Source organism: Drosophila montana, unplaced genomic scaffold (assembly GCF_035044405.1).
Source record: "Drosophila montana isolate Dmon_TW-CO22-7 unplaced genomic scaffold, ASM3504440v1 contig_2668_1, whole genome shotgun sequence".
NCBI classification, from domain to species: Eukaryota; Metazoa; Arthropoda; class Insecta; order Diptera; family Drosophilidae; genus Drosophila; species Drosophila montana.
The window spans coordinates 913896-939023 of NW_026997535.1; the positions used below are offsets into that span (position 1 = coordinate 913896).

The 25128-nt window shown below is 43.6% G+C and overlaps 1 protein-coding gene across 3 annotated transcripts; it reads left to right on the forward strand.

The window, feature by feature from the left end:
* The first annotated feature begins 367 nt into the window (after positions 1–367).
* Positions 368–23503, forward strand: LOC135429595 (protein FAM135A). Of its 3 annotated transcripts, XM_064683936.1 has the most exons (11): positions 368–609; positions 9023–9239; positions 12336–12652; positions 16845–17091; positions 18772–18801; positions 18985–19312; positions 19368–22186; positions 22249–22460; positions 22517–22757; positions 22952–23078; positions 23136–23503. In XM_064683936.1, exons 2-11 carry the CDS (start codon positions 9163–9165, stop codon positions 23199–23201), a joined length of 4464 nt encoding a protein of 1487 aa, XP_064540006.1. In that variant the 5' UTR covers positions 368–609; positions 9023–9162; the 3' UTR covers positions 23202–23503. The 3 variants fall into 3 exon arrangements, with proteins under 3 accessions (XP_064540006.1, XP_064540003.1, XP_064540004.1); XM_064683933.1 differs by lacking the exon at positions 18772–18801 and having other exon boundaries at positions 369–609; XM_064683934.1 differs by lacking the exon at positions 18772–18801 and having other exon boundaries at positions 369–609; positions 9026–9239.
* The last annotated feature ends 1625 nt before the right edge of the window (positions 23504–25128 follow it).

The window sequence follows — 25128 nt, forward strand, 5'->3', positions numbered from 1 at the left end:
GGCATAATAAGAATAACAGAAATAATAGTAATAATAATAATAATACTACAACTAATAATAGTTAATAATTTATCATTTCACAATTTACAGCACATCACCCCACTGTGCATACGCAAAGAGAACCTAAACTCATCTCTCTCTCTCTTAGCCTGTCTCTTAAATTCTCATCTCTTTGGCCAAAATAACTTACAAAAGGCATCGAGCTAACCAAAACATAGCCACAGCCATTGATACAGACAGCAACGCACGAACTCGACAACGACGACGACGACGCATTCCGTGCTCCGTGCTCTCCGTGTCCGGCGCAAGACAGCCGTTGCCGTTGCCGTAGCCGTGGCCGTAGCCGTCGCCGTCGGCAGCGACGCTGTCATCAGTTCATTGTAGAAATTTTCCCGGCACGGACGCGCGCTCCATAGGCAGGCGGAAAACAGTCGACGCAGCGAACGGAGTTTGCTTTTGGCTTTGCCACAGTTTCGGTTGAGGTTTCCACTCGATTTTCATTAGGCGACCGCAAACAGGACGCGAGCCGCAGACGTGAACGTAAACGTGGACGTGGACCCAACAAAATGTTAACCGTGCAGCACATTTAGGCGACAAACAAATGAAAAAGTGCGTAAATTATGACATTGTTTGCGGAATGTGGGCGGGCCGGAGGATGGCAGGGTGTTTATATGTGGGCGGGCGCGATTTAAAAAAGAAAAATAACAGAAAATGGAAAGGAAATCGCTTCGTTCGTGCTCTTTGTGTGGGTTTGTCGCTATTTATGTGTGCGTGTGTGTGTGTGTGTGTCGGTGTCTGTGTGGCATGTCCTGATAACATCGCAGAAAGTAAAATTAGGGCAAAATGCTTCTGCAAGCAGCAAGGAGGAGAACAAGTCAATTCGTGAGCGAGAGGACGCCCCCGTTTGTGTGTGCGACTCCTGTTTTTGGGGCCATTCCCTCCCACTCACAAAGTGTCCTCCTCATCGCAGCCTAATTAATTCAATGGGCACCGTCCTAACCCGTTCGCCACCCCCCCCCCCTCTCCAACCCACCCCACAAACTAACCCAAAAGCGGCAGCCACGCGTTTCAAAATTCAATTTCTTAACAGCACATAAATAAATCATTGCGATTTGTTCGCAATTATTTTGAAATCATTTGCAAAGTGCAAAATAAAAATAAATTAAAATATATATTTAAATACGCAGCTAGAACTTAGATACCAGCTACAGAGAGAAAGATACAAATGCAAACAGACAATCCGACGCGTTTGTTTCGTTGACTTTTTAAAAATACATTTTCCACATTTTCATTGCCAAGCAAAATCGTCGCAAATAAAATGTGTAGGGCGAAAGCACTCTCAAAAAAAAAACAAATTAAATAACATGAAAATCAAAATGAGAACGAAACGTGAATGAAATGAAAAATGAAAAACTGTCGTTGTGTGAAATGTGAAATATGCCAAATTGCGTAGAATATATATATATGCCCTGAACGTTATGCGACATTTAATTAAAAGCTCACATTTAATGGACAAACAAAAGGCGCATATTTAAAGGTCATCCAACTGACCGTCATTTTGGAAAATTTGTTGCCGGTCAACCAATTAAATGCCCCACCCCGCCTCCCAGGCACTGCACAGCAAAATTGAGGACTCTGTCTGTAATTAGGCAGACCAAAATGCTAATTTGGAAATATTTCTTAAATTTATACACATACCTTAAATAGAAGTAAATGCTCACAAAGGAATTGGAACAAAAATTCTAATATAATAATTCTAATATAAAATTCTAATATATATATATAATACTATTATATATTATCCTAGCTATTTTTGTAAGTTGCATCAAGCGATTGTAGCCAGAATTTATCCCTCACTTTACCTCTAAAACTTTTATTTGTGGAATAATTTTCATCAGCTCTAGCTGCTTTTTAAGCTTGATTTACACATTGGCCATATTTTTTAGCTTCTTCTCTTTCTTTGGAAAACATTTATCAGCCTAAGATTTAAGGACCTCAACCTATCCTAACTTGTTGTTTAGTGTAATTTAGCAATGTGTTGACACAGCCACCTCCCAAACCCCCCCCCCCCCCCCCCCTCCTCTAGCACCTATGTTAGCGCCCGCCTACCGTGTGAGTCACATGTAGCTGTCATGCTCGCCGTCGTCGTCATCGTCGTCGTTCCGTTGTCCACTCGACGTCATGTTCGGCCCACAACAAACATGACATTCTACGGTTCTTTTATGCTTGCCACATGTCACGGCAAAGTTAACTGCCACACAAACCACAAGCACGCCCCAACCCCTGCCTCGGCCCACAAAAAGGCCACGGCCAGACGCAAACAGGCCGGCCAACCATGGGTTAAGCATATTATATTATGTTGTATTTTTATGCGCATCCATCCAAATCCATGACAGCCGGTGAAATATGGCGATGACATGGACAACTTGCAATTATGCAAAAAGGGGGGCCATGGTGGCCGGCGGGCGGGCTGGCCAAAGGTCAGGGCAGTTCGAACCTGAATTCGAACCGTCAATCAATGGAAATTGAAATTGGCTGCGACAAAATGCATGACTAATTTAATGTTAAATTGCGCGCAGCTCACAGAAAGAGGCTGCTCCTTGGAAAGAGAAAGAGGAATCCCAAGCGACACACAGACAGGGGAAGGACATCTCATAATGGAAACATGAGCAGAAGTAGCGCCCCCTTCCCACACCCCCACACGGCACTCGGGCGTAGAACTAGCGACTCTTTTATTGCCGCCACTTGAGCCAATATTTGCACATTTCAACAATGTTGCCTTTTTTGCATACATGTGTGTGCGTGTGCTTGTGTGGGCGTGCCCCGCCCTCAACTATCAGGCGGCACTCAGCACTCATGCATGCACAAATGTAATGAAATATCCCGTTGCCATTATAAGCCCCCGTCCCGTCTCTATAGACACACGGCCCTATATAGATGTCAGGTAGCATAAAAAGTCGCAATTCAATTTTGTGCCCCGTTCCGGCCTTACGGTCTGCTGCCAATTCAAGTTGCACCTCCATCCCAAGCTGGCACAGCCCCGTTCTGCCCCGAGCCAGGTGCGCACAATGCCAACTTGTCGTGCTTTGTCACGATAGGGTTGCGAGAGTGGGTTAAGCAGGGACTCAAGTGCACCCATAATATGTCCTGTTCGGTGAGGCATCTAATTAAGTCTTACCACGCGTAACTTGTTTAGCTGGGAGTTACAATGCCTTAAGATCTGCTAGTTTGGCTTTTTATGGAGTTAGCCTTATCTAAATCTATTTTGGTCAGCGCCTGTCAACTATTCAAAATTCAATTAAGCTTTTTGCTATTCATAATTTAAATAATTTAATGGCTCACTGAGTTAAGACTTTAATGCTTTTTGAAATAGGTTCAAAATAACAAGACGAAATTAACAATGTTATATTTACGCTATACTTTATAGGTCTTGCCCCAACCTTGAACCTATAATTTCCTTGGGAAAACTAATCTTAACTTATATAAAAACTGTTTCCACAACTTGAACCTTTCATACCCAACCTGCAAACCCAAACAAATGATCGATTGTTCGGTTCACGGCCTAAATCCATTTCCTCTCTTGAGTTACGATTCGTGAAGCTAGTTTCCCTGTTATATTTTATTTCTTCTCCACCCAAAATTGATAACTGCTGAAAATGGTTAGATATGGATAGACATTTTGACTCTGTCTCTCTTAATATAATAAGTTTCCTGGTTGATTTTCGTTTTATGGACAATTGGTTTGGTTCAAACCTCACCCAACAGTTAAAAGTTATTTGGAATTTCGGGTTCGAACCAGCTCGGTTCAAGCCCGACTTGCAGCCCAGTTTAATGCTCCTTAGAGCTGGCATTTCTTTAGACCTTAGTTTAAGCAAACAATTTCCTTTAGAGAAAAACTAAAGTCACTTTTAAAAATGTCTCTTTCTGCAACTCACGTCGCATCTGTCCTGCAGCATCTCCATGGCTCAATTCATAAATAAGTTACAATTTCCCTCACATATGAAGTTCGCAAAGTTCTAGCTACTTCCGCTCCAACTCCAATCCCCTCTCCCGTTGCCCGGCTGACCACGTGACTAGACGCTTTCCGGGCTGGTAATGCGACACGCTCGCCGACGTTTGCCCATTCCCGGCCTGCACTCGGTCTGGTTCCCATGCCTGATTTCATTTGGTAGCTGTTGTTCCTCTAGTTGTTCTTGTTGTTGTTGCTGCCACACTTGAGTTTTTGTGTTTGTTGTTGTTGCATTGTTCTTGCTTTGGCCTCTTTAGACAGCGCGCACGTGAGCCTTGGCGCCGAGTTACCCCCTGGCATGGCCGTAAGCACGCGATGCACTTGGCCAAGACGTGCGGCACAACCCTTTGGCTGCCCCGACAGCTGCAACTGTTGGCAATTTTCATTGTGCATAAACAGCACAGGGCGGAGGAGGGGTGTTTGCGCCGGTGAGAAGTGGAGGGTGGGGCACAAGGAAATTATTTTCATGCTCACGGACGGCGGCACTTGAGGGCATTCTTTATGACATGCCTGGGAAAATGTCTGAGCTGGCGCATACAAAATGCAAAAAGCTTTGGATAAATTTCTGGCTTTTTATTAAATAATTTAAAGCGATTCCATTTGATCTCTGCTACAGCCAAAGCTAGAGAGGGAGAACGAGAGAGATGGGGAGGGGAAGATGGACAGTTGAAATGTCTGCCGCAGCTTTGATACAAAATTGTCTATTTCCTGTTTGTCTGGCTGGGCCCCCCGTTGGCATGGCAAGAAGTTGCAGTGAAATCGAAAAAGAGGACTACAACAAAATAAAAATAACAAGCTAAGTTGACAAAACTGTCTCAAATTACCTGAGCAGCTGAGAAGGGAACCCAAAAAATAAATAAAATAAAACAGATTTTCTAATGTTGCCAAGTTTACCAGGAAAAGCTATAGGAAATCCATGAACTTGACAAATTGAATGCTGCTGAAAATGATGCAAAAATATAAGATATACAAAATTCAACACCCCTCTCTCTCTCTCTTTCTCTCCCTCTCTATCTCTCTCTCTGCCGTCGATACTTTGATCTTGCTTTTGGTTATGTTAGCAGATTTTCAATCAAACAATATGTAAACAATTTTCCATTAAAATGATTAGACTTGACTGGCAGACGAATCTATGAAAATTTTAATTAAAATAACAATAAAAAAAATTGGAAATTTAATTGAATTTATAGCCGAGAGCTTTTGGTTAGCCTGTTCGGAAATGGGCCGACGCACAGAATTAAATTGAAATATGAACACGAAAGCTATTCATTTATCACGAGCCCATCGACGACAAGGACGAGGATGACCTTAGACATTAACACATTCACACACAGCAGCTCTGGGTGTGCGTGTGTGTGTATGTGTGGGTGAGCCTTCATGGCACTAGTTTTCAAGAGAAAAAAAGAAGAAACTCTGAGAGAATAAAGAAAACAAACGTGCCACAAAACGAGGCAATGGACCGACTCTTATCAGCATCTAGGGCCCACACTCACGAGCCTCTGCCATTGACGGGCCGTACGTAGACGCAACACACACCCACACCCACGCCCCAGCCCACGCCCCCGCCCAGGCCTTGCCACGCAGGACTCGGGTGGGGGCGACCAGACAGAAAAAAAGGCGATAATTTCGGGGCGCACGAAACGTGAGCGAAAGACAGAGAAAGTTGCGGCAGCTGTCGAGACACAGTGGATAAATGAGTGGCACGATGATGGCCATGGCCATTTCGGCGCTCGATTCCGTGCCACTCCGTGAGGCATTAGGTATAATCATTATCACGATAAGCACGAACGGTTTGAGTTTTCCCCTTTTATTGGGGGCGGGGGTCGTTGTCATCGACAGGACATTAGAAAAATCCGCGCCAGTCTCTATCTTCCACTGCATTCAATGTCTTTGGCATGATTCTCATTATCATCAACATCATGTCCGTTGCCATTATCATAATCATTATCATTGTTGATTCGCATTCAAGTGCAGAGTCCTTTGTCCTAGTTGAGTCGTACTGGTCCGCTGAGTTCCTGTTGTATCTTTGTGGCAAAGTGTTTTGTTTTGTTCCATTGATTCAAGTGGTTTTTTTATGTGTACTTGATGGGAACTAAGTGTTTAAGCAGAGCGAGTATACTTACATTCGGCTGAAAGTTGTGGATATGGTAGGAAACGACAGTTGAAGTTGCCGAAAACATGTATACAAAAGAACGAACTTAATATTTGATTAGATGCCACTCGTTGTCCAATTAAAAAGTTTGCAAATCACTTCAAACTATCAACTTTATAGGCTTTGTGGCCAACTTACTTGCCCCAAAATCCACATTTCGTTGGGGCCGCTCTGTTAAGCCTCTAAAAAGTATTCAATTGTTGGGCAAAATGCTTACACAAATCCCAAAACTCAACTTAAAAATTGCCGCTGCCCATTACAAAGTGCAGGATGAGCTTTTAAAAAGTTTCCCCATTGTCCCTGCTGTCTTATTATGCCCTGCACTCATGTACGATGTGTAAGAAGGGTGTTTCAGTTTTTGTTCAACATTATGAAGCAGGCGGAAGGAGGCTTCCCCAAGACCAAGCCAGGACAACTATCTGAGTTAATGTCTGTCCTAAGAGCACTTAAATATGGAGACTGCATTTAAAAAGTTGGCTCTCTTTTACTTTAGTCCCTTGGGAGTTGCTAAGCTTTGTACAGGGTATCTCTAATTCGATCACTTTCAGTCAGTGCACACTTGTATTTTATATAATGTTGCTGCGTGTATTTTGTTATGGTTCTTCCTGCTCTTTTCTGCTCGCATGAAACTTTAGTTGACCCAGTTCCAAAGTTTATGCACATTTCCCATCCAACGCAGACAACGCTGCGTATGGGTAATGTTTGCTTTGAGCTCGAGCTAAAAGCTAAAAATGTCATCTGAAAGAGCAAAGCATGCGCCACGCTCAACACACAACATTGACAAAACTTTCGACTCGCAACAAATTTGCTTTTAATTTAGCAACTCGGCGAAATCCGAAAATTCGCATTCCATAAACTTGGCATTAAATTTCATATGCATGTTGAGTAAATATTAAGCGACATTTGTAAGGGCTGGCATAGGCTTGTGTGGGCCTGGGGGGCATGGCTTGTGCCTAATGAGAAAATAAATCAAAATTGTGCAACTAGGCTGCGAATGCGTCTAAGGATATGCCGTCATCACTTTTACTCGTCAGACGGCTTTTTGCTAATTCAGCCATTTGCCGTCAGCCGAAAACTGTTGTAATTTGCCTACAATTTTGGCTATTTTAAACCGGATTAATATATTTTTAGCAGTTTTAAAGCGGCTGCTGTAACTGCTTCAGCTTCTTTTAGCTATTTTTAAAATAAGTTGTAGCTACATTTTTTTAAAGCGACAGTTGGCAACACTGGTCAGGTGCTGCAGCTGCTGCTTCTTCTTCCTTTGCATACTCTTCTTCATGCTCTGCTGTTAATACACTTCATTTTAGAAAATGGCGCAGTCTGGTTAACCCACATTGACAAAGGGGCTGGCCAGCACACACACACACACACAGATAGCATTTAACCGGTGCCTCTTTCATCAACGTCTTTTACCATTGTGTCAACAAGCGAGGGCAGCCTGTGACCCACTGCGAGAGAGAGAGAGAGTAAATGAGAGAGAGTGAAAGAGAGTGAGAGAGCGAGAGAGATAGAGTAAGTAAAGCAGGCAGAACAACTGACTGCGGCATTAACTGCAGCACATTAATGTTATTGTGGGCGTCGCTGCGTGGGTTTTGCGCTTGACTGACAACAAGAGCCACCACAACAATAACAAAAACAACAACCAGTAATAACAGCAAGCCGAAGTTTACATACCCTGCAGACAGATATAGCAGCCGATTAGTCCCACAGCAGCTATATGATATAGTAGTAATACGTTGTTGACAGTCCCAATCGGATATGTGAGGCAAATAGTGAAGCTTGTAAGGGCTGAGGTTCATTCTACCTATCGTCCCAATGGTACAGGAGTCCAATTCTGGTAAGATAAGGAAAATATGTTTTATCTAGATATCTAAGTCAACAAAAAAGGTTGTTATATAACTCGAATTTCTACCGTTTCTTCCTATCGAGCTGTATGATATAAAAAAGGCTTTGTAGGCATGTTGCTCGCATAGTAAAACTGATTAATGCCCAGTTTAGTTCAGATATTTTAAGAACAGCTCAGTTATCAACACGAAAACTTAATTATTGTCAGATGATTCCTAGGGTAGCTATATGATATATGGGTCCAATGTTAATTCGATTTTGCGCATGTGTGGGTAGCTTAGTCAAACCAGTTTATGCCAAGTTTGGTCTAGATTTCGGGAAAGACAAAAGCTTTCTAAGCAAGAACTTAATTTTAAACCGGTGATTCCTATAACTAATTAATGATCCAATTCGGCCGACTCCGATAACTGTTACAAAAGGAACCCAATAAAATGTTAGCCAGATAGCTTTATATACGGAATATTATAGACAGGCTATATCAACTGTGATGTTGTTTCTAATCGCACATATAATATATTTCAATTTTATGGGGTTGGAGAAGTCTCCTTCTGTGTGTCACACATAACGTGCAAAAAATTGTAACACCCTCTGTTAGGGCAAAAAAAACACGAGAGAAGCTTTTGTTGTTTGGACGATTAAAAGTTTTATCCGTCGTTGTCGTCGGGGTTTTTGTCTTCCTTCGCTTTTGGCCTCATTCTTGTGACACCGTCGCGGGGTTCCCATTTCCCTGTTGTTGTTGTTGTTGCAGCTGCTGCTGTTCACTGTGGCTGACCTGCTAACCTCAGCCGCTGGCAGTTTGACTGACAACCCCCCCGACCACCCACCCAGCGAATCCCACTTGGCACAGTTTCTGCACAATTACGAGCCAATCAATTGCTCAAGCTGCCAATAGTGTGCAATATATATTGGGAGCGCGGTTTGTGCAACCTAATCGAACTTGGCTCGCAACTGCCCCTGAGTCCAGTGCCAACTAATTCTCGTATTCTCATTCTCAAATTCTCTGTCACACTTTTCAGCAGCTGCGCTCGCACCCGCAACCCAGCAACGGCAGGCCACAGTCCAACAGACTGAATGACAACCTGAGCCGCAGTCGTCCAGGAGACTGCCACTGGGCCACAGAGTAGCTGGAGCAGCAGGAACAGCAGCGACAGTAGCCATGGGTGATCTTCAGGCAACCATCGAATTTTCCGTTGAGCTGCACAAGTTCTTCAATGTGGATCTCTTTCAACGCGGGTAAGTGGCGGATTAAGAAAATAACAATTTCAAGTTAAATTAGAAAAATCTAGATTCTGGGGTTAAAATGATTTAAGAATCTCAGCCAAGAAAATGTTAGGTGGTTCGGTTCACGACGCAAACGAACTTGAACCATTGTCGTGGCTCTAACTTTGTATTTTTATATATTTTCAATTTTTCAAAATAAATTTCAAGAAATATATTGCATTAGTTTTACATGCCCGTTGTACTGAAAATATGGCAAATCGTGCATTTTTTCATATACAAGATTCGGGCTAAAGTAGATTTCCAACCAAAATTGGCATCTTTCAAATATGGTTAGATTGTTGCGATAGTTGGGGCCCAAGCTATTTATGCTTTTGGGCTAAGCCCCATGCATTTGAACTAAATTCAATAAATATAAATATATATTTATCTCTATATATAAAACTGTTTGTCCTGACTGCCTGACTGACTGACTGACTGACTGACTGACTGACTGACTGACTGATTGGTGATCAACGCACAGCCCAAACCGTAAGAGCTAGGAAGCTGAAATTTTCACTGTAGCTACCTTATGTGATGTAGGTGTACGTTAAGACGGGAAATTCCACCCGCAAGTGTAGCAAAATCGCGAAAAACGTTTGTATGTAACTTTTTTTTTTACCATCCGATCGGCCTCAAACTTATTTTCAAAGATCTTTGTTCAAATTCATTTAAGGGGTGTTTCACACTTTTCGAAAAATACGTTCCTCCTTGGTGGAAATGGAGGTCAAATATTTGGTGGGTGACGTTTTGTGTTCAAATTCATTTCCAGAGATCTATAAGAAAAATCATTTGATATGTGTTTCACACTTTTCGCAGAATTCAAACTTCTTCGGGGGGAATGCGATTTAAAGATTTTTTGGGCGAAGTTTTAAATTGTGTCCGATTTGCTTCAAACTTATTTTCAAAGCTTTAAATAAGAACTTAATAAATACGTATTTCAGCGATTTGGGAAATTCCACCCGCAACAGTGGTAAATTGGCGGTAAACGGTTTTATGAAAGTTTTTGTTTACCATCCGATCGGCCCCAAACTCATTTTCAAAGATCTATATTCAAATTCATTTGAGGGGTGTTTCAGACTTTTTGAAAAATCCATCCCTCCTTTGTGCAAATGGGGGTCGAAGATTTGGTGGATGACGTTTTGTGTTCAAATTTATTTCCAAAGATCTATAAGAAAAATCATTTGAGACGTGTTTCACATTTTTCGCAAAATCTAAACTCCTTCGGTGGAAAATGCATTTCAAAGTTTTTTTTGGTGAATTTTAAGTTTGTTTGATTCCCGTCCGATCAGTTTCAAAATCATTTTCAAAGCTATTTGAAAACATTGATTTTATAACATACGTGCCACGGGCAAGGCCGGGTTATACCCGCTAGTATAAATATATATTTATATATTATAATAGGTTTAAGTTTGATTCACAATAAACATAATAGGAATTTGGGATTCGAAACGGTTCAGATTAAAAACAGCTTGTAGATTCAATTTAAGGAATATAAACTTGCGATTCTATATCTTCTAACATGAAATTTAGTTTAGTTTTGGCAGTGAATAGTTTAGAAAGAAGTACTTAGAATATGGACTGGATTCCTATGAAAACATTTTCTGCAACTTTTATCCCAAAATATAATACAATTTGGATGCTAAATATATATAAAGGGATTTCTCAGAAATTTATTGCATTTATTGCACAAGGAACGTTTGAACAGCGAATGAAAAGACTTTGAAGAACATTTTCTTAAGGCAATAAAATATATACATTTGCGATTTCTAGTCAATAAAGTAATGTGGAGCATAAATAATAGCTTAGCAGCTTAAAATACCTGAAAGAATTCTGTGTAATTTTATATATAAATGCATTTTGTAATGTTAAATGTTGCAGTAGACCTAAAAACTCGCACATATGTTGGCAAGTACGCCAAATATCTTGAGCAAAACTGGGTCAATGTTCATATATATATATATTACGCGGAAAAGCTATGAGTGCGATTCATTTATTTCACACGAATCCGTAATATAAAAGTGTATATGCAATACACCTGTAAAAACGAGAAATAAGTTGTTAGCTTCTGCTCGAAGCTTTAAAAGATTACACAGAAACAGGAAACTTACGCCCTCGAAGTGTTGGGCAAACAAAACGGAACGGAACGCAATGCAATAAGAAAAACAAGTATAAATATTTCAGTCGGGTGCAACCGACTGCGAAATACACGTTCACAGCCCAAGTCAGTTAAAATTTGTGGAGCCATTTTTAGAGGCAAATTAAGAAGTTTTTTTTAGATTTTCTTATTGTAGGGTATACATTTTTATGAGAGTATGAACAGTCGGACAAAGCCAATATACTCTCTTCACTGTCCAAGCGTGTATGCCAATACAAATATAAGAAAAATAAACAAATAAAGGTTGCACAGGCAATCAACAGTGGGCGTGGCATTGCAGTAACCGTAGCACTCACTAATTGTCAGCAATGTGTTTATGCGATTTCATGCAGTTGTTTTTGTTGTTGCTGTTGTTGTTGTATTGGTTTTTTGTGCTGCTGTTGACGGCAGCCCTTGAAGATGAACGAGCGGCCGACAGAGCATACAGAGGGGGGGGCAGGTGGGGGGCGGCCACTGCCGGGCAGCTCGAGTGTTAAAAATACATGAAAAAGAAAGAAGCTCGCATGAAATTTGCGCAAAAACATAAACAATTCCACAGAGAGAAAGAGAGAGATGTCGGGAGTAAAAAAGAGAGAAGAAGAAATAAAACTGAATAAATTTAAAACAATTGTGTGCTGCGATTTTTTAATGATGGCACAAATAATGTGTGTGCGAGCTTTAAATATGTGAATATTTAAACAAATGAAATAATTATTATGTAAATTGAGCGAGAATTTAAAAAATAATAGCTGTAGTTTACCAAACGGTGCACAAAATAAACATTAATAAAGCTTTGTTTAAGCATATTTGCAGGCGTTGCACGCTGCGTATGCGTAATTTATGTGCAAGTCGTTATCAATTGATGATTAATATGGCCCGCGCCTCTCTCTCCAATCCCCCTTTCTCTCCCTCTCTCTCTCTCTTATATATTGCAGACTCTACCAGGTGCGCTGCGGCCTACGCGTTTCGCCACGCCTACCCGTCCAGGTGGAGACAAGCATACCCGAGTCGAACAACAGCAAACCGAATGGAACCAACGGACACGGCGCCGGCTCCATTGAGCCAGCCAGCGATAGCGAGCGTGAACATGAACTGGCCTCGCCGGTGGATGCTGCCACAGTGCCGGGCATCGGCAGCTGCACATCCGCGTCCATAATCAATGGCAGCGGCGCTTCGCGGATATTCCAGATACTCTATCGCAACGAGGAGGTGCCGCTGCGCGATGTCATACACTTTCGCAGTCATCTGTTGGGTGAGTAGACGACCAAAATAATCTGCACTTTGGGCACATGCGGCATGTGGCACGAGTGCCAAGACGCAACTGCCGCATTCCTGGCGGGCGGCACAGTTGGCGCCCCGTCGAGCCACAAAAGTTGAAATCAAAGTTAAAGTTTGCTACTCAATTCGATATATAAATCAAATGCTCGACGCTGCACGAACTTTTTGGCTCCGTCGCGTGTCAACAGGGCAGAAGTTTGGCGCTCTGGGAAATGGGAAATGCGACTGTCCAAAATGTTGACCAAAAAAGTTCCTGAAACAGCTTCAAATAGCTGAATCAGTTTAAAATTAGTCACGATTGTAAATAGCCAAAAGTTAGCTAGAAAATAATTCAGCAACACTGCTGTGCAGCTATATATAGGTTACTTTATAGTTGCCACAAGTATATAGATGAGGTTATAGCTAGAACTTCAATTTGGCATCGGCTCTCTAATTGCATTTAATGCATTCCAATAGAGCCACGCCCACCTAAGAGGCATGAGGCACGCACACACACGCACACACACGCACACACACACACGCACTCGAAGGCAATTAGCTGGCCAAGTTGGCAGCCCTTTGAAATAAGTTTTCATCCTCTTTCGTTACTTTGTTGCCTCTAAATTGAATTTGCGCCAAAGGACACAAAGGACTTGCCCGCTGCATTGACCTGATTTGAAGGCATTTGCAAGCTCAGGCCCAACAATAGTTCGAGCATCAAAGGCATAAAAAACACAGATAAGCATATGAAAAAATAGAAGAGAAGCGCAGAGAAGAGCAGAGAAGAAAAACGCAAACAGACAATATGAAAATGGCATAAAAAGTTAACCAGGCGCAAAAATGGAAAACAAATTGAAAGTCAATTTCGTGGGTCGCATGGCAGGCGCGCAGGGCGTCGCCGAAGGCGCTCATAAATGGGGGCATGGCAATAAAAAAGAAAAATAATAATAAATAAATATAAAAAATACAGAAACAACAACAACAAACGCTGCCAAAATGTTTTGTTCGCCATTCTACGGCAAGAAAATAAAAATAAATACGCCACAAGTAGAACCCATTTGCATGAATATAGATATTTATATATATTTATATATATTTATGCATTCGTTTTTATGCGCATTGTGTAATAAAAACTAGAAGCGAAAATTTCAATTTTAGACACCAATTTATTTAAAGTATTTAAATAGATCTTAAATAGCAAGGAACTTAAGTTAAAGATTGTTTATATTTAATTTTAATGTGGCTATTTATGGATCGATTATAATTAAACACATTTCTTTTGAAGTCCTATATCTGTATATTGCTTTTTCGACACGGCTCGGCACTAGCGTAAGATTCTTAGCACTTATTTAAACTGCATCTTCCGAAATTAATTAGAATATATTACTTTATTTTCAATAGATTAATGCCTGCCCATAACCGTCTGACCATCTTCTTTCGGCGCTAGCGTGTACTAGTATTCTTAATAAGTAGTTTTTCAAAATCAATATTCCGACCTTTTGGACATGAACTATAGTATATTCAACTAGATTCTAAATGGATTATTATTTCTATAATAACTTTTTTCCAATCAGTTGTGCTCTAAGCATCTCCTTTCGGCACTAGCGTGGTCCTAAATTCTTAGCAATACTTTCAAAATAATCTTCTGACATTTTGGACATGGGTTAATATATGTACAAGTTGATTCTTAATAGATTATTATATGCATATTAACTTAGTTCCAATCAGGTATACTCTTAGTTCCTTCTTTCGGCGCTAGAGTAAACTAAAATTCTTAACCATACTTATAAAACTAGATTCTAATTGGAAATTATGTGTATATTAACTTAGTATCAATCAGTTGTGCTCTTAGCATCTCCTTTCGACACTAGCGTTAACTACAAGTCTTTTACTTTAAACATTTTCAAGTCAATCCTTTAAATAGTTTCTTTTGACAGTTCAGAGAGGCCATTTGAAATAAATACTTACTGATGAGAGGCACGCACAAATGAAAATTTATGTGATATGCTTTTATGCCTGGCATATAAAAGCTTAATATATTATCAAGGTACGCCTTAGTGATTATATTATGTATTTCAATCTTGTTACCGGCCCCCTGGCTCAGCCCCCCGGCTACCTCTTTCACATAGCTGGCTGATGAGCACTTGCCAGACTTCATCAGATACCCGAGCTTCTCGGGGCTGCCTCTTCGATGTGTTGGGCTCATGTTCATCGACAAGCTGTTGTTGTTGGGCAACATCATCCACTCGGCTGTTGGGTAAAGTGATTAATTCATTTGGACAAGTTTTGCTGGCTTGTGATGGGTCCTTCTATAAACACAACAGCCAGGAGCTTGTCAAATGGCAGCAACAAAAAGAAAATAAAGAAATAACCGCAGGAAAACAAAAAAGTTGCTTTTACTTGACAGCTTTTTGTTTTAGTTGATGTGGATATGTTTCTAGGGTGCCTAAGCAGAGCTCCCATACACAGGAAGGCTGCTTCGAGTAGCTATGCAATTTATCTCTTTTACACGTGTCTCGACGCACAGGTGTACGCTGCTGCAACTGCAGCGTGTGGCAAATTGTCACGGGCAACAGTATAAAGCAGCATGATAAACTATGCCACAAAAGTTGCTAGGGGATTTGCCACGCACTCAGCTCAAAGAGCTCAGCGTTTAAAAAAAAAATGACGGCAGAATGAAATAAATGCTGAATAAAAAGCAAACTAAAAATAACGAAAAGAACACAAACAAAAAGCTGTCAGGCAATTGTCACACGAGGCGTATGAGCAATGCCCAAGGAGGCCAACCAAATCTCAGACAGCCAGCAGTAGGTGGCGCGTGCTGGTGAAGGGGAGGGGGGGAGGGGGTGTCGGGAGCTTAGAGAGAACTTTTCTTTTATTGCCTTTGAATGCGACTGAAGTCAGACTTGGCTTTAGCTTTAGCCGCGCAAATCCCCATTTTATGAAAACAAATGAATTTTATGCCACACACAGAAGAGTTTGATGCACGTACAGCTTGAGGCTAAGGTGTGTGTGTGTGTGTGTATTGGCCAACATATAGCTGGCCAGAAAGACGCATTGACGTGTGAAGTGAATTGAATTTGATTAAATGACAGCAAGGATATGGACTGTGGCCAGCTAAAGCTGAACTCAGTGTATTAGTAACGAGATTTACGCTTAGTTTCTGTTAATACCTTGATGAATTTATGAGTCAAGTACACATATACACACACACACACATATATATATATATAGCTGCGGCAGCATATTGATTAGCTTACCTGCCACAACATTAACTGTGTTAACACACTCGAAGCTCGTTTGTGGCCAAGCCACACGATGGCCTAAGCGAAAACCGATAATCAATGTTAATGGAGCATCGGGCATATCTGGTGCCCGGTAGTGGGAACTAACCCTAATCGAATGTGGGAGCAGAAGCACTTGAAATAAAGCAAGAACTGCAAATGCCACAACTAGTTATTATGCACGGAAAAGGTCAAATGAGCATCATGTTTTTGTGCAAATGTATGTAACAGCCAGAAGAAATCGTCTCTTACGGAATGAGGTAATATGTATTCCTGATAAGGTTGATGATCTGAGTCGATGTAGTCATGTCACTCTGTCTGTCTGAGTGAAATATTTGAAAATATATATGTTCATATACCATACGCATCTGTCATCCTTTTCGATACAAACTCCCATTTTCATCATATCGATAAATATCGATTTATTAGACTTAGTTTTTAAACATAATTTGAAGATGTTAAAAGTTAGTTACACCAAACTTGATTTGTGGATGAAAACATATTAAAAATATATCATTTTTTAGATACTCCCGTTTATTTTAATTATTTTAAAGGGTTAAGCCTTGCGCTTTCATATAAACACACTTTTGTATGCCTTAATTAAGCTCTGAAAATGTCATAAAAATCGGACTATAAAGACCGAACTTCTTCAAGATCAAATAATGTGGGTTGTGCATGTGTATGTGTGTGCTTTTGTGTAGGTATGTATGTACAGAAGGTAGCTAGATTGAGGGTTGCGTTGCTAGGTTCAGGGTAATTGCTAGTCGGGCCCACTCGACTAGAGCACACTTACATATTTGAGCTGGGGATTTGGTGCTAGAGTTGAACATATGACAACATTAAGTTAAACCTCCCTTTCTCTCCCTCTCTCTCTCTTACTATCTATTTCTGTCTTGCTTGCAGTTGACAGCCGTCACCTGAAGGAGTCCATCGAACGAGCTGAGTTCTCATTGCAGCTGGAACTGTGGTTTGGCGAACAGAACGGCACCAGCCAGTTGACGTTGGCCTCCACACGCAACCTGCAGCTCAATTTTCATCCGGGACGCGGTCTGCATTATCATCTACCCGTGCTGTTCGACTACTTCCACTTGGCGGCCATCAGTGTGGGCATTCATGCCAGTCTTGTGGCCCTCCATCAGCCATATATCAAGTGAGTGCAGCAGCAGCAGCAGCAGCAGGGGGCGGGGCACCCTGTGTGTCTGGGCAGGCATGCAAAGTAGAGTTGACAACATGATCTCTAATGTCAATGTTGATAGTCATATATATATATATTTTATCCTTCTTTGGCCTGATGTCCTGCGTGTCCTGCTGCGCTTGATTGGAGCAGCAGCAGCAGCCGCAGCGCCTGCTTCTGGGCCAGTTACCCGCACAAATCATTTCCAACTCATTAAAATTGCACACAACACAACGTCTTACCCCGCTGTCTGGACGGGCAACAGTATTATACAAAAGCAGCCCCGGCTCCTGCTCCTATTCCAGCACCTGTTCCTGCTCCTGCTCCTACTCGTGCTCCTTTTCCAGTTCTGGTTTTGTGTGCATACATTTTAATGACTCTCGTATTTCAATTGTCTTCCTCTTCTCGACCGACGGACAAACTTGGCGACAACTGCAACAACAGCAGACTGCAGCATTTGGGCGGCATTCATGGCAGGGGCGTGGCATCGCAGCGACTGCTGCCAGCCAACAACTTACTCCAGCCTTGGCGCAGTCAATTTTTACGCCGTTTGATTCAGCAAAAGTTTGTATATGCCACGCCCACCCACTCCTTATATGCCCCCTCTCTCTCTCATAACTTGAGCTCGACAGCTGTGGCCAAAGTTTTTAGTGCAACACACTCTTTAAACTGTATTTTGTATCGCTCGAAAAATAAACTTTGTGTCCCCCACCTGGCATATAAATAGGCCCAAGTCTTGCCAAATTTATTAATACGAATCGTAAAATCAGTGAAGCAGCGAGCTTGGAGCAAATGAATAATAGATTAGCCCATTGGAATTGAAATTCCTTGTTGACCTTGGCCCCTGTCTGCTGTGAATTCTGATGTTGATTACATTTCATCGCTCACCTCCCGGCTGGGAGCTGTAAATTGCCTGATTATCCACCTCCGAAACTGAAAAAGAGAATTTAAGAAAAGCCAGCTTAAAAGTATTAAAGTTATTTTAACTTTAAGCTAAAAGTAGCTTGATTTTGGCAGCTGCTCTTTTCAAACGATTTCTCCCACTTTATAGTTTGTCCCTTTAGATAATTTAGATTTTAAGACCATTTAGTTTTTAAATCAAAAGTGAATACCAAGATTGCAAACCCAAATTTACCGAACTTTGAATCGAATCCAAATTAACTTGGCTGAAGGAAAAAACTTTATTTTGTTCTACATTTAGAAATTTTTTAAATTACGAAGTAATATATTCCCATTAAATTCTGAGCTCCTTAGCTCTTAAAGAAATTTAGATCCCAAGATGTAGTCTGTCCTTTTTTGGTAGAATATATTTTACTTAAAAACAATAAGTTGGTTGATATGTTCTAATTTTTTTTTTTACATTAAAATTCTCAATATGTTATGAATCAAAGCTCGAACCTAGATTGACTCGAACGGGGAATATTTGTGTGTGCAATTCTTGGTAGATGCCCGAAATGTAGAAAGAAAGCATTTTTGTTATTGTTTTAACTTCAATTCACCACATTTATTTCATATTTTAATCTCAACATGTAACCCAATCGAAAACCAAATCAATATCGTATATAACCCCATACAAAATATATACTATATACAATCTAACGAATGGAACAACTTTTACAAACACGACTACAAAAACGTATCTGGGTTCCGGTACAGGAAAAGCATATTCTCATTTATAAAGTTATGGTAAGATTCAAGAAACGTATCGGTATCTCTCTACTTTCATCCACTCGTAGTTGGTGTAGTCGCCAGTTTTGCAGCGCTTTCTATGTGTGCGTGTATGTGTGTGTGGGTTCAGTTCATGAACCGACTGTAGTTCTTTTTGCCATAGAATGAACCAGTTTTGATCGCAGTTGCCCTTTTTTGCAGCGCGCCACGCAGCTCGAAGCCCTGGAGCGCAGGGAAGCTGAGCTGCCGTGGGAACACCTCACCGGGCCCACTGGAGGCGGTCTTCTTTGGGCCACAGATTGGCGGCACCACCAAATGCAGCGGTGGGCCCACCGGCCGTCTGCTGCAGTCCCGCCAGATCCATCGGGACATCTGCTGCCTGCTCCTCGGCGCCATCGAGCAACTGAAGGCGACCCTCAACGAGTTCAGCACCGTGCTGCCGCCCAGCATCAATTCACAGATTGGCTCACCGCCGCTGAGGGAGAACGACACGGGGGAGCGTCTGCAGCAGCTGTTGGAACAGGCCAAGGTAAGTGGGATAAGCAACCAGGTGTATCTGGTTAAATTAAACATTTCTTTTTTAGCTGCTTGAGGCGGAGGATGACTTCGCCACGCTGGCCAACTCGGACATAGCGCAGCTGTGCGCGGAGAACATCTTCTGGTGGCGACGAGTGCTGCTCGCCTCCCGCTCCTCGACGGCGGTGCACACCCTGCTCGCCCGCAAGCACCACATCTTGCGGGTGCGCCGCTTTGCCGAGGGCTTCTTTGTACTGGAACAGCCGCGTCATGCGGCCGCCGGCTGCCTGGAGGTCAACAGCAGTCCGGGTCATTGTCAGGGCTATGCGGGCATTGCGGAGCTGGCCAGACGCAGTCGCTATCTGCAGTCGCTGCCGCCGCTGCCCGTCCACTGCACGCCCATTGATGGGGATGCGGCGTCGCTGCCGCTGATATTTGAGGATCGGTATGTGGTGCCGGGTGCCAGCTATGTGAGGCGTCGCTCCGGCAGTGATCCGCAGCTGGAGGAGACAACTGCGGCGGGCAAGAAGAAGACACCCGATAAGACGCACTCGAGCAGCAGTCTGAACGGCACCAAGGATTGCCTGGCCTGTCACTTCGACTACGACTATCCGCCGAGCAACGGCAACGGCCCGGCCCATCCGCATGCCAAATGCGTGGTCACGCCCCGTTTTGCGCTGGGCGGCGAGGTGCTGCAGGCCAGCCTGACCATAGCGCCCAGCAACAAGGAGGCACAGCCAATTGCCCTGCGTCACAATCTGTCCAGGCACTCGGTCACCGGCTTGCTGGAGGATCTGGATACCGAGGGCAATGAGCCCACGTTGCCAACCACACGGCACAGCAAGTCGCTGGATCAGCTGGATGGCTGCCAGACCACCACCGAGACGCACGTGCTGGAGCCCGCCTGCAATGGACGCCAGGTGAGCTACAACACGCTGCCCGCGGGTTTGGCCCGACTCCAGGCGGACGACCTGATGCGCAACATCTGCGAGTTCCGGCAGCGCTACGGGAATGCCAGCAAATTTGACTACTTGCACGAGATCAAGCTGCTCAATCCGCCCAAGCAGCAGCAGCAGCTGCAGCCACAGTCTGTGGGTAGTGGCGCCTACAATTCGTTGCCCAAGAGCATGTTGCCGCCACGCAACTCCTATCCACCGCCGCCGCCCAGCCAGTACACGACCATGCCGAGGAGCAGCAGCTCCCAGATACCCAGAGCCGTGGAGATAGCTCGAGTGCGTGTATCGGACATCAAGGAGATGCTGCGCCAGGGTCAGGCGGCGGGCACGCTGCGCAAGGAGTCCAGCAGCTCGGAGAGCGACATGATGCAAAAGCTCCAGCTGCTCAGCTCGAGCAGTGTGCCCTTCCGGCTGGACGCCACAACGACAATGAACAGCAACAACAATACGAACAGCAGCGATCCGAATACGAGCGGATTCAGCGAATCGCTGCCTAATTTGGCACCGCCGCCAGAATTCGACTCGGATGCGTGCAGACAGCGCAGCAATTCGACCTCCTCGCTGAGCGAGGAGAGCGGCTGGGTCAGCAGCCGGCGCAGCTCGTTGGCCATATCCAGTCCGGATACAATCACCAGCACCGGGCAGCATCAGAAGCATCAGCGGCAAACGCAGCTCAACCTGGGCATGGGCATGGGCCTGGAGACGCGTCTAAATGGCGAGCAACTGCGTCTGCGGCTCCAAAAGCTGCTGGAGCAGCAGCAGCAGCCGCAAAAGCAAACCAGAAAGCGCCAGTCGGCTGGTTCCAGCCAGAGCCGCACGCCCGCACGACAACAGCAGGAGAAGGAGAAGGAGCTGCACAAGAAGATCTCATCCGTGACCGTGACAATCAGGAAGGAACGTTCACGTTTCCAACTGGATCGGCTGCGTCAGCTGCCCAATGGCGAGTCCACCGAGGTGGAGGACTTGGAGCGTCCACCGCCGCGGCGCAGCCGGCACAGAGGTGGCACCGCCGCCGCCAAGTGCGAGAAGTCTAAGTCCGACTTTGATATAACCAGCTTGAAGGATATGCAGCCGCTGGATGCCGTATGCCTGCCGCCGCCGCAGCAGTTTCAGGATCAGGAGCAGGACCAGGTGGTTGCACCACCGCCACCCGATGAGTTTCGCGACCCGCCACCGGAACCGGCATCCGCTCCAGCTGCAGCTCCGATGCCAGTGCCGGCTGCCCTGCCACTAGCCATTCCAGCGCCGCCAGCCGTGCCCAAGTCCAAGGCCAAGTCGATGCCCTGCCATGTGCTGCATGCGCCACCGGCATCGGCTCTCAAAGAACGCCAGCCCATCGGAGCCATTGACAATCCAGTGTACCACATCTACGAGTCGCTGCGTCCCATGTCCACGCCAGCGATCTTCAGCAACAAGCCGGTTCTGAAATCCCACAGCCTGGCGGAGCTCAAGCGACCACCGCAGCATCAATGCCAGGAGAATGGCCTGGATGCGGAACCGGACGAGAACAAGGAGAATGCCAATGGTCAAGTTGTGGGGCGTGGCAAGCAATCAATCGGCTCCGTCGCCAAGCACAAGCGCAAGAGTCCGCCGGCCGGCCAGGAGGCCAGTCCGAGCATTTCGCTGCTGGAGTTTGAGAAGTGCCGCGAGGAGTTCCGCAAGCAGGTCAAGTACCAGGGCAACATCTACTCCGACTATGTGCAGCTGGCCTCGGAGCTGCCCTATTTCTACATCAGCGATGAGTATCGCGCCTTCTCGCCAAATGGCATGCACCTAGTCATCTGTGTGCACGGACTGGATGGCAATTCGGCGGATCTGCGTCTGGTGCGCACCTATCTGGAGCTGGGTCTGCCCGGCGTCAATCTCGAGTTTCTCATGTCCGAGCGCAACCAGGGCGATACCTTCTCCGACTTTGATACCATGACTGATCGGTAAGTCCAATAATTGGATGACCCACTGACCAGGCCAAATTGATTTTCGGTTTTCCCTGCAGGCTGGTGGCCGAGATCCTTTACCATATCGACAGCTGCGGCTTGAACCCGGCTCGCATCTCGTTCGTGGCCCATTCCCTGGGCACCATCATAGTGCGCAGCGCCCTGGCGCGTCCACAGATGCGCCCCCTGCTGCCGCGCCTGCACACGTTCCTCTCGCTCTCCGGTCCACATCTGGGCACGCTCTACAATACCAGCGGCCTGGTCAATATGGGTAAGTGAGCCCCTGGCTAATCCTAGACCAGATTATTGTATTTCCGCTTCCGTCAGGCATGTGGTTCATGCAAAAGTGGAAGAAGTCCGGCTCCCTGCTGCAGCTGTGCATGCGCGACACCACAGACATGCGCAACAGCTTCCTCTACAGGCTGAGCCAGCGGAGCACCTTGCACCACTTTAGCAACATTCTACTGTGCGGCTCCAGCCAGGATCGCTATGTGCCCGCGCACTCGGCGCGCCTGGAGCTGTGCAAGGCCGCCATGCGAGATACCTCCTCCTTGGGCACAATCTACAGGTATTTTTTTTTAAATTCGGTTCGTGTACCCGCTAAATCACATACACGAACCCACGACCAAATCAGTTTTAATACATGTAACGACCTAATCAAAATTCTGGGTTCGAACCAGTTTGTGGTTCAAACCTGGTTTGCTTTATGTACGACAATGCCAGTTAACAGATTTATTTGATTTATCTGATTTATTCCTGCAGGGAAATGGTTCACAATGTCATTGCGCCCATCCTGGCCCGGCCGGAACTGACGCTCGCCCGGTTCGATGTACACCACGCCCTGCCACATACGGCCAACACGCTGATCGGAAGAGCTGCCCACATTGCGGTATAAAGAAATTTCATTAAAAATAACTCTACCTACTCAGATTTCTCTCTCATCTAGGTGCTGGACTCGGAGCTGTTCATCGAAAAGTTTATGTTGATTGCGGGCCTGAAGTACTTTAGTTAACATGGCTAATACAAAACCGGACTAGACTTATCAACGGGATAGATTCTGATTCTAGTAAAGTACTCGTATTTTAATGTTATTTAATATGTAACACTAGGTTCGATTCGGTTCGAAACACACACACAGGGTACAATACCGTTTGACTACTTTATCCAAGCAAGAACCAGTTTCTTCAGCCAACAAATTTCAGCTGCAATTCAGTTGGAATAAGGAATTTATTGAAGCAAATTGTTAGACTTGAAATTTTTTACCAAATCAAATCTTTTGTAGAGAATGGATTACTAGTAAATACACACACGAAAGGAATCATCAATTAATCAAAAGAAAAAACGAACGTTTAATCAAAAAACTATAACCAAAGCGGCATAACTGTTGAAAACGTATTATCGATAATTATCGATTATTACATTTTTATAGATAATAGAGTTGAAAACTTGATGCACACAAAAGCAAAACGAAAGCCAAAGACATCCATCATAAGTAGCATAGAACTAAGCTAAAAACTATTTACGAGACTTTATGAAACGGTTGAATTGGATAATTGGAATTAAGCCAGTGGAAAAACTGAAGAGATCATGTTAAGTATACGTAACTAACGGTAGCTGAGCACACGATAACAAGGTTGCATTTCGATAAATATGTATTAGCAATTGTGAGACTAATTAAAACACAAGAACAAGTGGTTTTTTCCAAATCTTTGTACTGCTAAAAAGCAACTATGGTAGAGAGAATTAGAGAGTAGCGTTAATAGACATTTTTAGAGTTGAGTAGAGTTAATGCATTTGTGGAGCGTGCGTCAATTAAGATGGATATTATATAGGGAACGTGTGCAAGCGTCTTGTGGGCGGACATTTGTTTAGCGCAAATATGAATTTGTTATTGGGAACAACAAAAGTGTTAGTAAATGAATCGTAAATGTAGAGGAGAGCAGTTAGGTCAACTTGAAAATTTGTAGTCTAGTCGTAGCCGTTTGTCTACATACATACATAGTTATGTGTTTTCTGAGCTTTTTCAAATTGTTGTTGTGAACCATTTAGCTTACCAATTCAACTTTTCTTGTATAACACTTTTTGAAATCTACCCTTCATGCCTATACATACCAGAAGTTGCATTCTATGTATATAACCGTCCTAAATCTTAAACTATGTACATCAGCTTGCCAAACAAAATGATTTTAAATACATGTTTTATGCATAGCACTTAAGAAATTTGTGAGCTGTTTCTTTAGGCACTTCGATTTTTACTAAATGTACCCAAACATATTGTGCCCTCAGTTGCAACTTAAGTGTTCTTTCATTTCAATAAAATATACTAAAATTGAATTTTAGTAAAATTCTAGTTGTCTGGTGAATTTGTTATTCAAATTAATGAATTTCTTAAAGATGGATTTTATCAATATATCAATTATTGATTCAAAATAGGTAAAAATGTGTTAAGTTGGGCAATAGCGTGAAAATGTCCGTAATAATGGTGTATGTCTACATGTATGTGTGAATGTATATGAATGTATGTGTGTATGTACGAATGTATGTATGTATGTATGTATGTATGTAAGTATGTATGTATGTGTGTGTACGTAAGTATACATAAATGTTTTCTTTAACTTAAAACAGTCTAAGTTTCATACCACTGCCCAGCGCCTTTAAATTAAAAGAATTTCTAAGTGCCCTCCTCCTCGATTCTCAAAAATTTAAGCAGGCCCTGCTGAAATTCAACAAGTCAGTCAGTTGGCTCCAGCGGTCGGTGGAGGAGCAACCAGGAGGCGGTGGACCAGGGAGGTGGGGCGGGTAAGTAGGTATGTATGTACGTAGATGTATGTAGATGTATGTAGATGTATGTAGATGTATGTAGATGTATGTAGATGTATGTAGATGTATGTAGATGTATGTATGTAGGTGTATGTAGGTGTATGTATGTAGGTGTATGT

Bases quoted from the DNA above. Each gene is read 5' to 3' on its own strand.
- LOC135429595 (XM_064683936.1), top strand. From the start codon at position 9,163: ATGGGTGATCTTCAGGCAACCATCGAATTTTCCGTTGAGCTGCACAAG. The intron at 12,653-16,844 runs GTGAGTAGACGA...TCTTGCTTGCAG, and splicing joins CTTTCGCAGTCATCTGTTGG to TTGACAGCCGTCACCTGAAG. The intron at 17,092-18,771 runs GTGAGTGCAGCA...GTTCCGGTACAG, and splicing joins CTCCATCAGCCATATATCAA to GAAAAGCATATTCTCATTTA.